The 14,390-nt window shown below is 34.5% G+C and overlaps 1 protein-coding gene across 1 annotated transcript; it reads right to left on the minus strand.

The window, feature by feature from the left end:
• Positions 1-2,524: 2,524 nt before the first annotated feature.
• On the minus strand, positions 2,525-4,758 carry ATN (cyclin family). The gene is made up of 4 exons (XM_078302187.1): positions 4,515-4,758; positions 4,219-4,361; positions 4,035-4,093; positions 2,525-3,506 (listed from the first exon to the last, which is right to left on the minus strand). The coding sequence occupies exons 1-4, from the start codon at positions 4,596-4,598 to the stop codon at positions 2,674-2,676; spliced, it is 1,119 nt and encodes a 372-aa protein (XP_078158313.1). The 5' UTR covers positions 4,599-4,758; the 3' UTR covers positions 2,525-2,673.
• Positions 4,759-14,390: the final 9,632 nt, after the last annotated feature.

Below are 14,390 nucleotides of genomic sequence, written 5' to 3' on the forward strand. Positions count from 1 at the left end.
TCAAGGCAACAAAATGATATATAAATAAACATTCAATTCATGAACAAAGCTTTATGATAATTTATCGTATTATTGACTTCTAGATTATTACAAACTAACAGCGTAAAGGTGGTTGTCGAACCTCGCTCTGATACCACTTGACGCAAAGCGGTCCCGATACGATCTTGCCTGTTAAGCTCACGTAGTCGGTTTAATGGTAGTAGAGAAGAGTTTTACCAGTTGACACAAAATGGTCCCGATACTATCTTGCCTGATAAGCTCAAGTACTCGGTTTTATGGTAAAAGAGAAGAGTAAAGAGTCACAAAGAACACAATCAAACAAAACACAACTTTCTATTCAATAATCAACACTGCCCCAACCAGTGTTGCAAAATGCAGTTCTATGCGGCGCATATGCGGCCGCATATGCGTATGCGGTTGGAAACCGCATAGGAAAAAACATATGCGGTCTAATATGCGGTTCTATGCGGTTCCGTATATGCGGTTCTGCATATGCGGTTCCGCATATTCGGCCGCATAGAACCGCATTATGTTTGTATGCTATGAAATTTATGTATTATGCTGTGATAACTGACTTCTGAGTTGTGTGATAACTGACTTCTGAGTTGTGGCCTATGATAACTGATATGTTGACTACAGCTATTCACTATTTCACATTTATGTTTGTATTTTTATTTTTGTTGTGAGATTATGCATATAATGATACAAATTATATATGAATTCTTATTTTAAAATCCGCATATATTAGTCCGCATAAAAATCTGCATATGCGGCCGCATACCGTATATGCAGTATGCGGTGCCCTTCCGCATACCTTCCGCATACCGCATTTTGCAACACTGGCCCCAACAGGGGATTGCCATACATTTTTAAAGTAAAACAATATTAAATGCTATCCTAGGAAATACAAAATATTAAATACTGTCAATGCTCATTTTTTTTTGTAAACTAATAAGAGTTTAATTCTTATCAAATCCCAAGCGGTCAAAGTAAATAAATAGATTAATTTTCTCAAAGACTCCTAGAAGGCCACTCGTGCATGTATCTTGATAAAAAAATAATTATTCAATCAACTTGTAGAATTAATTCCTTCAAAGTTCGGCCCAGGCTATTAAATTTGTGGATCATATTTCAAGTTGAATATATATATACTTGATATGTCTGGATTTGTTGTGACTATTGTCTACATCCGAATATGAATCGGATATGTCTTCAGTACGCACCGCGTCACATGAGCATGCTCCAACTCGCTCATAACTCGCTTATTTAGGATTTGCCACATCTAATCCCTGCCACATTCAATCCTAAATAAATTTCTGCCACATCAGCCTTGCCTCATTAAATCATGTGTAATATTCATAGTTTCATCATACATTCAAATTTCTTCCACATCTCTTGAACGACACATTAAAACTTGTTCTAAAATAAAAAAGGGTACTAGATAGAAATCAAGGTCTTCTTAAATTCGAACCTGATAGCACTATACCTGATGTGAGTATCACTGTTGAAGTATTGATGATACTGTTGATTTTTGTAATATGATTATATTTTTGTTGAATTTTTATTCTATTTTATTTAAATGAATTGTGACAATTTATTAAATTTTAGTACTCATAACTCGCTCATTTATCAACTCGCTTAAACTCACTCATTTACCAACTCGCTCATTTACTAAATGAGCAAGCATGAACATACCCTAATTCGCTCATACTCGCTCATTAATCACCCCAAGTGCAACATGTTATAAATTTATTCAAGCAGTATCACTTATTAGTTACAGTAATTTTTTTTGTGATAAAGGTTGCAGTAAAATTATTAGTTTATTTCAACGTGTTTGAACTTGGGGAATCTCGAGAAAGGCCTCGAGTTGTTCGGTGAAATGCTTGATGAAGAGCACCCCATGATGTGGTGTGCTACAATGTGCTAACTGACGGTCGCTTGAAGAAAGGCGAGTTGGACAAAGACAGACACAGAGGTACGAGCGATGCTGGCAAACGATCGTACCGTGACCCCAAATGTGGGATAATGTGGTGCTTGATGGATTGTGCAAGTTCAAGGATCCCTGACCTGTGAGATGTTTTCTATTGATACGGTTCTTATGCGATATGTTACTCGCAAGGATTTCGTGAGAGCCTGGTTTGCAATCAGGATTTCTTGAGTAGTAGTTTAATATTCTACAAGAACTTTGTTCGAAAATTCTGGTATATCTAGCAAATTCTTTCTTGTGGGGATTTTTGAAAATTTTGGTATAATTACCTGATTCACATTTTCACCAAAATTTTCTCAAGCAGAGTTGGAAACTTATTTCCCGGAATTAATCTTGTCTGTGCTACATGCTTGTACGGTTGTTCCTGTGAATTTGAATTTGCATAATCTGACCATATGCTTTGCCTATTAATACTGTTTTACTTAGTTTGGCCTACAACATACAAAATTTGCTACCAAAAGGAGTACAATTGAACACACTTACTTTTCATACACTGCTCTTGATTTGTCGAATGGTCGATCAAAATATAATACATACTATAAGAAAGATTAACCATGCTATTTGTCACTATATAAACAACCAACTTTGAGAAGAGTAATTTCAAGCTTATGGAAAGTGAAAAAATGAATATAGAAGACTTTATCCTTGTCAACCTCGTTTGACAAATTAGATCCCCAACTCAAAACTCATATCCTTTTGCTGGTTGAAGCCTGCAAAGTAGAACTGAAACCCGGTCTTTGCTTCAGCCCAGAAGCACGCAAAGTAGAACCCAAACCCGGTCTCTGCTTCAGCCCACTAATCATGCTACCTAAGCTCTTCCTAGGTGAAATCCTTGACTTGAGAGGACAAACCAATCTGCTAACCATCTTCACCGGAGAAAATGAACATCTCCTGGGTTTCATCGGTTCCTCTTTCTGCACCGGGGGCTTGACAACTTGTGCTGGTAGTGCCTTTTGGTACCTCAATTGAGTGCCTAAGCACTTAGGGGGTGACTTGATCACAAACTTATGAGGCGTCTGTACCTTTGTTGCTTTAGGTATAATAGGAGACCTTGTTTTATAGAATCTCTGCTTATTGGTACCAATGGTTGGTACAGGTGTAGAGGTAGATGGCATGAATGTTGGGTTTGGGAACAAAACTGTTTTCTTAGCCCATGGTCGGTTTTTGGGAGAAACCCGATTTACGGAAGTAGTAGAAGGTCTGCTTGGGATCGGTGAGATTGATTTGAACTGGATCTTTGACCGGGCACGAAGCCGAACTGGTGGCGACCTGGATTCACATCTGGTACCTACTTTTTGTGGATTTTGCTTTTCTTTGGTTCGTCTGGCGCGTAGAGGTGAAAGGTTCTGGGACCTTGTAGGATTTAATTTTGTTTGAATAGGAGTCTTAGGGGCAGTGGAGATTTTAGATAAGGTTTCAGCGGTTGAGACCAAGTTTTTTGCAAATTGACTTGCTTGAAGAATCTCTACTACTGTTGCACCCAATAGCATTGCCGGTAATGATGTGCTTCTCCAGTCACCTGTACACAATATGCTGTATTCTTAGGATAGATTTAGCAAAAGTTATGAAGGTAGCCGAAAAGGGAGTTGCCTGTTCAACTCGTCTAAAGTCATCCACCCGTTAATCGAATTCCTCCCCACACAAAAAAAGATCATTAAGGGAATTAGGAATATGGATTAGAAATCAGTAATGTCAAGGATTTATCTCCCCGAGTTAAATTAGTATGAGATGAGATGAGTATTATGATTTTGGGATGCATAATACCACAACAGACTAAAAACTGGATAGCATCTAAATTTAAATTTCAATACAAATAGGTAACAAGTTGTTATACCAGTATTTTCAGAATATCATTTAATCCCAATTCAACTCCAGATTAGAGCAATAGGTATAGGATGTCTTTTGGAGACAAGAAACGAGAAACGAGAAACGAGAATCAGAAATTTGTTTTAACAACCACATTAAGCTAAATTATTAGTCCAAACTGCTATACTCGAAGTTCCTCTAGAAAATAACAAAAGAATTAAAGGATGTGAAAAGAAATTACCAGTGGCACATCCTTGAAATTTCCCTATTGGCGATTTCTTAGCTGGAGTGCCTTTCAGCCTGCAACCAGATCAATTCACAACTCGAATCAATGAATCAGATGGACAGTTCCAAACACGAAATCAAGAAACAAAAATAACCAACAAATAACAAAGACAGAAGAACAAATTGACGAATTTCACGACCTTAAGGTTTCTTGTTTACATCTGAGGCTAGTTCTGAAGTAAGCTCTAGTGCTTTTCGGGCTAAGAGTTACACCAGAAACCACCTTTGATCCACCAGTAACAGTATACTGAAGTTCTTGCAACCTTGCCATGCATTGATCCACCTTCAATTACAAATCCAGCTTTTAATCACACAAATTCCCCACAAAAAATATGTTTGTTTTTTACTAATCACGCAAATTCCCCATTTTGTTTGATTAATCACGCAAATTCCTTGCAAAATGATAGAAAATATTTACTAATTAGAAGGGATTTACCTTCTTTAATGTCTCTCTGACTTGATTAGGGTTAAGAGCAACCATAGCTCTTCTCAGCTTCTTAGGCGGAGTTTTAGCCACCATCTTCTTCTCTCTCTCTCTCTCGCCCCCTCTCTCTTTTCCAAGTTTTGAATTCGAGCGGAGTACAAATGGGGATCGGCGTCTAACGGTCGGTAAGAGGGGAGGTGATAGCTGCGTTAATCGAGCAAAACGGGTGCGTTTTGTTTTATCTCTCCCTTTAAATGAAGCAACGGCTACTTTCTACCTTGTTCGAAATTTTAATGCCCTTTTCTCCAACATTAACATCTTGAGCGGTGAACAGTTGTACGGGTCCTCTCCAATTGCTGAATTATATTGTATGATCTTTAGCAGATTCTTAAAGTACATTTTAAATCGGACGGTTAATGTTGTAATATTAAGATATGATGTACGCCGTTAGATCTATTATAGACGGTCTGCATATCCTGAGGATATAAATCCTATGAAACAGCTGGAAAGAAGCGAAGCTGTCCCCGTGATCATAACCTTCCAAATTCGAGAACCGTCAGGTGGTCCAACAAGAAATAAGGATTATTCTTGTCTCAAAAGACAAAAAAGTAAACTCCCGGTCCGGACTTTGGTTTTTCTGATTGGGCCGACAAGCGGCCCAGAATCACACCTCATGGGGACATGCTTTTCCGGGTTTGAGTCCGCATCCAACAGTTCATATTAGTTGATCCGTTATTAAAAGTGACAGACGGCTCTATCAAAGTCAAACTGTTCAGTTATAGGAAATTTTGAAAGTTCTTACATTCTTCCATTACATACATTTCAAATTTGTCAATAATTTTTTTCAAAAATATTTTATATATGATGGTAATATTTTGCCATGTCAATGAAGTCGAAATTACATGGATGAAAATATTTTGAGATTAAGATGAAAAATCAATAATTATTAATGTAATAAATAAATTTGATTTTTATAATTACAATGCTTCTATGTCACATTTTAGATGGTTCACCGGCTTAATTCATCGCCGGGTAGGGCACTGCCCTACCCTGAAAATTCAAAATCAATTTACAAAGATTGAAATTTGAGCCTTTGCCTTACCCTGAAAAATAGCATTGCTCTACCCTATATGTTGATGTGATCTCAATAATTAAATATTTGAAGGCGATTCTCTCCCATATTGGCTGAATTTGCCCCTTATTTTTTCATGGCTGGTTGAACCAGAGAAACTTGGGAAGAAGGATGGATGGACCGTGCGACTCAATGAAGAAGATGCTTTTAAGTGTTATAAAATATCAAATAAACACGGTGTATGTGTGGTATACTGTTTAATATTGATAATATGGCTTGATTCACAGTGAACCACGTTCAGCCAATTTATAAAATGAGTTACTAACTCTCACTGGCCGGGCTTCATTAATTCCCCCTTTAATATCTCATTATTACAATGACTATACATTACACTGAGTTATTTATTGCAAAATAATTAAGTAATAATACTGATAAATATGAAAACTTGTGAATGACTTTTTTTATTTGGTAAATTTTAAAATTTATTATAATAGTGGATTTTTTTTTTAAGATTTGGCTTTAATATTAATTTTGGACTAATTATTTTTTATAATTTTTTCCTACTTTTTAATACAAATGATGATTAGTAAATGATAATATTGAATACTAGGTCTTAGAATTCTAATTAATTGGTAGATTGAATATAAAATTATCATGTTTTAGTACCCGATTATCTAATGAATTTGAATTCGATCAGTAATTTAAACTCGATTCGATAATTTCTTGTCCTACCCTGATAAAAATCCTGCATCCGTTCCTGACGGGCTACATTCGGTATTCTATAATATGCAATATTGCAACCATACTTTTCAGGTCTTCTACTCGCGGTCACCTGAATTTTGGTTTCACACAATTATAGAACGGACAAAACTATGCAAATTTATCTATCCAGGAATATAAAGTGTACTATTGTGCAGTGTTTTTTACTAAGCATACTGTCCACATGAGCCCTTGGACACACATATCGGTTCTATGATACATTGATACATCTACTGTAGTACACATGCTGGGTGATGGTTCAAAGGTCTCTTTCTGGAAACAGAATTCCCAAATTTAGTTCACCACTTCAATGCCAGTTGAGAGGGTTTTACAAGTGGATCCGGCTTTATTCCGAGGACCCATACCATCCACAACAGTGGAACAAGAGCTGCAGAAACAACTTTACCAGATTACACTCACCTAACTAGGGCTGTAAACGAGCTGGGCTAAGACTCGGCTCGTTTATTTTGGCCCGAGCCTGGACCGAGCGAGCTGGACCTAGGTCACCCGAGCCGAAATTCCTGACTCAGCTTGTGACAAGCCAGCCTAAGCTGGCTCGCTGGGCTTTATTGGGCTGGTATTATACAAATTCAAAAATAAAAAAATAAAAAATTTCATTCAAAAAATTTAAGAAATTGTCCAGCAGGCACATCTTCAAGCAACTAAAGCACATATCATTTCTTCCCAAACCAAAAATACATCAATTTTGCATAATTGCGTCTTTGAAAATGAGACTGGACTTAAAATTATACGAGACTAAACCCTAAATCCACTGTAGCTTAACGAGCCGAGCTGGCCCGGTCCGAGCTGACCTCTAGCTCAGCTCGTTTATTTTGGCCCGAGCCTGAGCCGAGCTGGTTCGTTAACAGCTCGGTCCACTACCGAGCGAGCAAGCTAGAGGCGAGCCACGAGCCGCGGGCTTTTTTGACAGCCCTACACCTAACAAAGCATATCAGACCATATAGAATGGATTTAAACCATCTGATATGTATTGAAATTCATACAAATAATTTAGAACTTGATAAATTTAAACAACTCGGTAAATCTAAGTTGTCCATATACTGATAAAACGGTTTAGATACGATATCGGATAAGTGTTTGTCCCTTTGAATAAAAACTCATAAAAAATAGAGAAAAGGTTTTTGTCCACAGACCTTTGTCCACGGTCTGTCCACAACTAACAAATTGGTCCACTTCTAACGGATTTTATCCAATTCCTCTGACCTTTCCTTTATAAGAAGCCGCTTTGTCCTCTGCTCTTTGCCTTTACCCACCTCCGCATCCAAAGAATCTAGTCTACCAAGAGAGCAGACTTATTGGCGAATCAAAGTCAAAGTAACTTCCATTTCCGATCAGATCTTCTCAGCAATTTCCTTCCTCTTTCGTCAATTCAAGAGTTCCTAGTCGCGAGTTCTTCGATCGAGCCTAGGTTTTCAAAACCATCGCGATTTCTTCTCTATTTCTCGAAGAAATCGCTGTTTCTTGACGATCGACTAATATCCACGCTATTGTTTCACTGTTTCTCGCTGATCGACTCATCGCTGTACTCGGAGGTTCTTGTATCGTTACTTTTTCGCTGATTAAATTTCTAAAATGAGAATTCGTTCCTTTCCTTTGCCATGGTTTTCCTTCTTTTAACTTCTCAACGATTGACTGCAGATTTGAATGAGCCGAGCGCTCAATAAAGCGACAAACTCCAAGTGTGATAGGTCAGAAAAGTACTTGAACAAAAACAATGAAATAAAATCAGAGAAATCTAATCTCGGTGTAACAAGGTGTAAATTGCTCAAATCAAAGGAGAGACGTCTTGCTTGGCCAAGTCTATTGCATCATCAACTCTCAAGGTAATTAAATGCAGTTCTTTTCTCTTTTGATCAAACCGATTTTGAATTTTGATTTTCCTAATTAATGCATAGGTGACAAACGAAGAGGAGCAGCAGCCTCAATCATTGATTTCTCTTCATCAATTTGTTGTTTGTTTTACCTTTGCTCTTCACGAATTTTCGAGTTCAATGGGATTAGAGATATGTTTTTAATCGTCTCTGGTAAATTTACTACAAATTTCGAAAGATTTTCAAGTTTGATTACATTGCACAATCATCTCTGGTAATTTTCAAGTAGTAGCAGCTCAATCGTCTATGGTAATTTTACATGATACATGAAGTAATTTAACACGATACATGAAGTAATTTGATATATGAAGTAATTTTACTGGATATATGAAGTAATTTTACAGGATACATGAAGTAAATTTACAGGATACATGAAGTAATTTGATATATGAAGTAATTTTACTGGATATATGAAGTAATTTTATTGGATATATGAAATAATTTTGCAGGATACATGAAGTAATTTGATATATCAAGTAATTTTACTGGATATATAAGTAATTTTACAGGATATATGAAGTAATTTTACTTTACTGGATACATCAGTGCTTTTGATTTGAATGTTTTTTATTGTTTGTTTTTGTAGTTGGTTGAAATGGTTCTGAGTGTCATGCAATTTGAGACGTCTGTTAAGGATAAATAGTTCTTCATTAATCCTTATTTGTCTGTAAGTATTTTTTTTTTGCTTTTTTATTTTATTATCTCTTTATTAATTTAATCTTTTTATTTTTGCTGTTAAAATACTTGAGTACTCTTTAATGCGTTTTATTTTGTATGATACAGGTTTGTATGCATGATTACACTGTATATGCTTTTCAGTTAGGTAAATAACTTGTAAGATTATTTTGTAATTCTTATTTGTTATAAATCGAATTTGTTTCATTGTTTATTTTATTATTATGCAGGATGACATCTCAAAAGAACGTGTTGTTCTTGTGATGAGGCTTCTTACTCATCCGAACAATGAACACAAGAGGTTTTTAATGTAAAAGTTATTTGTCCATAGTTTTTTTGTTGCTATTATGCTATTTTGAATATTGCGGTGAATATTTTTATCTTGTGTTGAACAGATGTTGTTTGTGGTGAACATATGTTGTTTTGTGGTAAACATATGTTGTTTTGTGTTGAACATATTTTTTGTGTGATGATGGATGTATGTATAGATTTAGCAATTTCAGAGTATACATGGTATTATTTTATGATTTATATTTTACAATTTTACATTATACATGATTCTTTGTAGGTTGTAGTTTAAACTGAAATGTAGCATTTGTTACATTTTATCTTACAGTATAGATGGTATTATTTTATGGTTTAGTTTTAGAAATTTTACAGTATACAAGATTCAATTGAAAATTTACAGTATTATGTGAAAAATTTACAGTATACAAGATTCAATCGAAAATTTACAGTATTATTTGAAAATTTTACAGTATACAAGATTTAATTTTATAGTATACAATATTCAATTTTACAGTATACAAGATTCAATTGTAAATTTTACTGTGTAGAAGATTCAATTTTACAGTATACAAGATTCAATTGAAAATTTTACTGTATACAAGATTCAATTTTACAGTATACAAGATTCAACCCAGTGCGAACGCTAATAATTAACTCTAACTGTCAATAACCGCTAATAACTAACTCTAACTGCCAATAACTTTCTATAACTGTAATTTCCGAAAGTACAGTTTGAAAGTACATTTATTTTGTCCTGTTGTGCAAGTTGCAATATTTTTCTAACTATCATGGGACCACTTCAAATAGTTGCTGGATGTTTTGTGATTAATTGATATATTTTATGTGATATATTGTATAATTATACAGTATGTAGAAGTAATTTTACAGTATTCGCGCAAGTCAAAGCTGTGGACAAATGGTGGACAAAATGCTGTGGACAATTAGACGCTTCCTAAAAAATAAGCCATTTTAAATTCTCGTAAGCCCACCTAGGAATGACACGTGTATATACTTGAGAATTCGGATTCCAAATTAGTAGCAAAATCAAACCATCAACTTCCCGTGATCTCTGTTATAAAGCAAAAATAAACAAACACAAACAAGATGGAGAGAATGTAAATAATGATTATCTCTTATTCATATATTTCTCATGTGTACAATACAAGATTACAATGCCTCTATTTATAGGCTACCAATTGTAAATGAAAAACCATTACAATAATAAATACAAAATAAATTCTAAATAGTAGTGGGATATAAATTCCAATGGTAGTGGGGTAGTGGAGATTAATATTGGGAGTTACAAATGAATGGACCATCCATTATATTCATAACACTCCCCCTTGGATGTCCATTATATAAGAATATGCCTCATTAAAACCTTACTAGAAAAAATCTTATGGGATAAAAACTTAGTGAAGGAAAAATAGTACATTATTCTTTAATGTGTATTAACTCCCCCTCATGACAAGATCTTTAAGTCGGCGAACTCCAATATTATGAACTAGTTTTTCAAATATTGTAGTAGGAAGCGCCTTAGTGAATAAATCTACTAGATTTTCACTTGAACGGATTTGCTGAACATTAATAGTATTTTCCTTTTGGAGATCATGTGTGAAATTTTTTTTTGGTGAAATATGTTTTGTTCTATCTCCTTTAATGTATCATTCCTTTAATTGAGCAATACATGCAGTATTATCTTCATATATGATCGTCGGGATCATTTTTTCAGAAGACAAGCCACATGTTTGATGAATGTGCTGAATCACGGATCTTAACCAAACACATTCTCGGCTTGCTTCATGTATTGCTAAAATTTCTGCATGATTAGAAGATGTGACTGTTATAGTTTGTTTCACAGATCGCCATCATATAGCTGTTCCACCACATGTAAATAAATAGCCCGTTTGAGATCGGCCATTATGGGGATCAGATAAATATCCAGCATCCGCATAACCAATTAATTCTGATTTGGATACATTTGAAAAGAACAAACTCATATCCATTGTACCTCGGAGGTAGCGAAGTATATGTTTAATTCCATTCCAATGCCTTCGCGTAGGAGAAGAACTATACCTTGCTAATAAATTTACAGCAAATGATATATCTGGTCTTGTATGCCCAGCAAGATACATAAGTGCTCCTATAGCACTTAGATATGGTACTTCAGGACCAAGTAGTTCTTCTTCGTTTTCTCGAGGTCTAAAAGGATCTTTATTCACATCTAATGATCTTACAACCATTGGAGTACTCAACGGATGTGATTTATCCATATAAAACCTTTTTAGCATTCTTTCAACATAAGTTTCTTGATGCACAAAAATACCATTTTTTAAATGTTCAATTTGCAATCCAAGCCAAAATTTTGTCTTTCCAAGATCTTTCATTTCAAATTCTTCCTTTAAACAATTTACTGCTTTTTGAAGCTCTTCAGGAGTTCCAATGATATTTAGATCATCAACATAAACTGCAATTATAACAAACTCATTTCCAGTTCTTTTCATGAAAATACATGGACAAATTGTATCATTTTTATATCCATGTTTCAATAAATATTCACTGAGACGGTTATACCACATGCGTCCAGATTGCTTTAATCCATACAAAGATTTATTCAATTTAATTGAATAATGTTCTCGAGAACCCAAATTACATGCTTCAGGCATCTTAAATCCTTCAGGGATTTTCATATATATATCATTATCAAGTGAGCCATATAAATAGGCTGTAACAACATCCATTAGGCGCAAATCGAGCCCTTCATGTACTGCCAGACTAATTAAGTACCGAAAAGTTGTTGCATCCACCACAGGTGAGTATGTTTGTTCATAATCAATTCCAGGTCTTTGCGAAAATCCTTGAGCTACAAGTCGCGCTTTATATCTTACAATTTCACCTTTTTCATTTCTCTTTCGCATAAATACCCATTTGTATCGTACTGGTTTTACGCCTTCGGGTATTGAAACTACAGGTCCAAAAACTTTTCGTTTTTCAAGGGAGTTTAATTCTGTCTCGATTGCGTTTTTCCATTTCGGCCAATCATTTCTTTGTCGACATTCATTAATAGATTTTGGTTCATGATCCTCATTATTCATTACATCTAGCGCTACATTATATGCAAAAATATCATTAATATCAATTTTATCTCGGTTCCATCTATTCCGTTCATGATATAGTTTATCGAGATCTCTTCATTTTCACTAATTTTAGATTCTTGAGTTTCTGCTGGAACTCCAATATTAGTTATAATTTGATTTTCTTCTGGAATTTTTTCTATCATATCCTCGACTTGGCCATTTTCATTCTTTGCTCCTTTTCTTTTTCGAGGATTTTTATCTTTGGAACCGATTGGTCTTCCACGCTTCATGCGTGTCATAATCTCATTAGTTTGTCCAACAGGGACATCAACTTTTATTGGAGCATTAGCAGCTGGTACATGTGATTTGGTCACTTTCTTTGAGACTGTAAATGCGTCTGGCAATTGGTTAGCTAATCTTTGCAAATGAATTATCTTTTGAACATTTAGTTCACTTTCTTTAGTACGAGGATCAAAATGTGATAATGATAATTCATTCCAACTAATGTTTTTTTTCAGCTGATTATTTTCTCCCCCTAATGTTGGAAATTTTGATTCATCAAAATGACAATCGGCAAACCTAGCCATGAATAAATCTCCTATCATTGTTTCCAAATATTTTATTATAGATGGAGATTCAAATCCAACATAAATTCCCAACCTCCTTTGAGGTCCCATTTTAGTGCGTTGTGGTGGAGCAATTGGAACATATACCGCACATCCAAAAATTCTTAAATGGGAAATATTAGGTATGTGACCAAAAACTAATTGTAAAGGGGAAGTTTCATTATAGCTAGTTGGCCTAATGCGAATTAGTGCTGCTGCATGCAAAATAGCATGTCCCCAATAAGATATTGGAAGTTTAGATTTCATAAGTAATGGTCTTGCAATTAATTGTAATCTTTTTATAAATGATTCTGCAAGTCCATTTTGTGTATGAACATGAGCTACAGGATGTTCAACATCAATTCCAATAGACATACAATAATCATTAAATGTCTGAGAAGTAAATTCACCAGCATTATCTAGACATATTTTTTTAATTGGATAATCAGGAAAATGTGCTCTTAATCGGATTAATTGAGCAAGTAATCTCGCAAACGCCAGGTTGCGAGTTGATAATAAACTTACATGTGACCATCTTGTTGATGCATCAATTAAAACCATAAAATATCTAAATGGTCCACATGATGGGTGTATTGGTCCACAAATATCACCATGTATACGTTCTAGAAATGTAAGAGATTCATTTTTTATTTTCGCTGGTGATGGTCGAATAATCAACTTTCCTTGAGAACACGCAGCGCATGACAATTCATTAGATTGAAAAATCTTCTGGTTTTTCAATGAATGTCCACATGAATTGTCTATTATTTTGTCGCATCATTATTGATCCGGGATGGCCTAACCGGTCATGCCAAACTATAAACATATTCTTATTTGTAAACTTCTGATTTATAATAACATGTGATTCAATTGCACTAATATATGTGTAGTATAAACCGGAGGAAAACATAGATAATTTTTCCAACATGCACTTTTTATTTGAGATTTTGCTAGTTATATATAGATATTCAACATTTTCTTCATTAGTTGTCTCAATATGGTATCCATTTCGGCGGATATCCTTAAAACTTAATAAATTTCTTTGAGACTTAGAAGTATATAGTGCATCATCAATATAAAGTTGAGTTCCTCCATGTAACAACAATATAGCTCTTCCGGAGCCTTCTATTAAATTTGTACTACCCGAAATAGTACTAACATTGGCTTCTTGCATTACTAAATAAGAAAAATATTTTTTATCTTTAAGAATGGTATGAGTTGTTGCACTGTCGACAAGACATATCTCTTCATTATTGATGTCGTTGTTAACCAAAGAAATATTCATTCTTGAAAGAAACATAAAAAAAAACTAATCAATATATATAAAAAATGTTAATCAATGATACAATAAATGACTAAATAAAATTTTATTTCCTTAAAAAGAAATTACAACAGAGATACTCCAACAACAAACAACAAAAAATAAAATTTTATTATTTTTTTTTATCACTAATCCAACAACAAAACAAAAATTTATTAATCTATTTATTTTTTATATTCTATCAACACTAATCAAGTGA

Source organism: Carex rostrata, chromosome 1 (assembly GCF_964058835.1).
Source record: "Carex rostrata chromosome 1, lpCarRost1.2, whole genome shotgun sequence".
NCBI lineage: Eukaryota > Viridiplantae > Streptophyta > Magnoliopsida > Poales > Cyperaceae > Carex > Carex rostrata.

Coding starts and splice junctions, on each gene's coding strand:
- ATN (XM_078302187.1), bottom strand. CDS start 4,598: ATGGTGGCTAAAACTCCGCCTAAGAAGCTGAGAAGAGCTATGGTTGCT. Junction 4,094..4,218: donor TGTAAACAAGAAACCTTAAG/GTCGTGAAATTC, acceptor ATCTGGTTGCAG/GCTGAAAGGCACTCCAGCTA. Junction 3,507..4,034: donor ATTTCAAGGATGTGCCACTG/GTAATTTCTTTT, acceptor TATTGTGTACAG/GTGACTGGAGAAGCACATCA.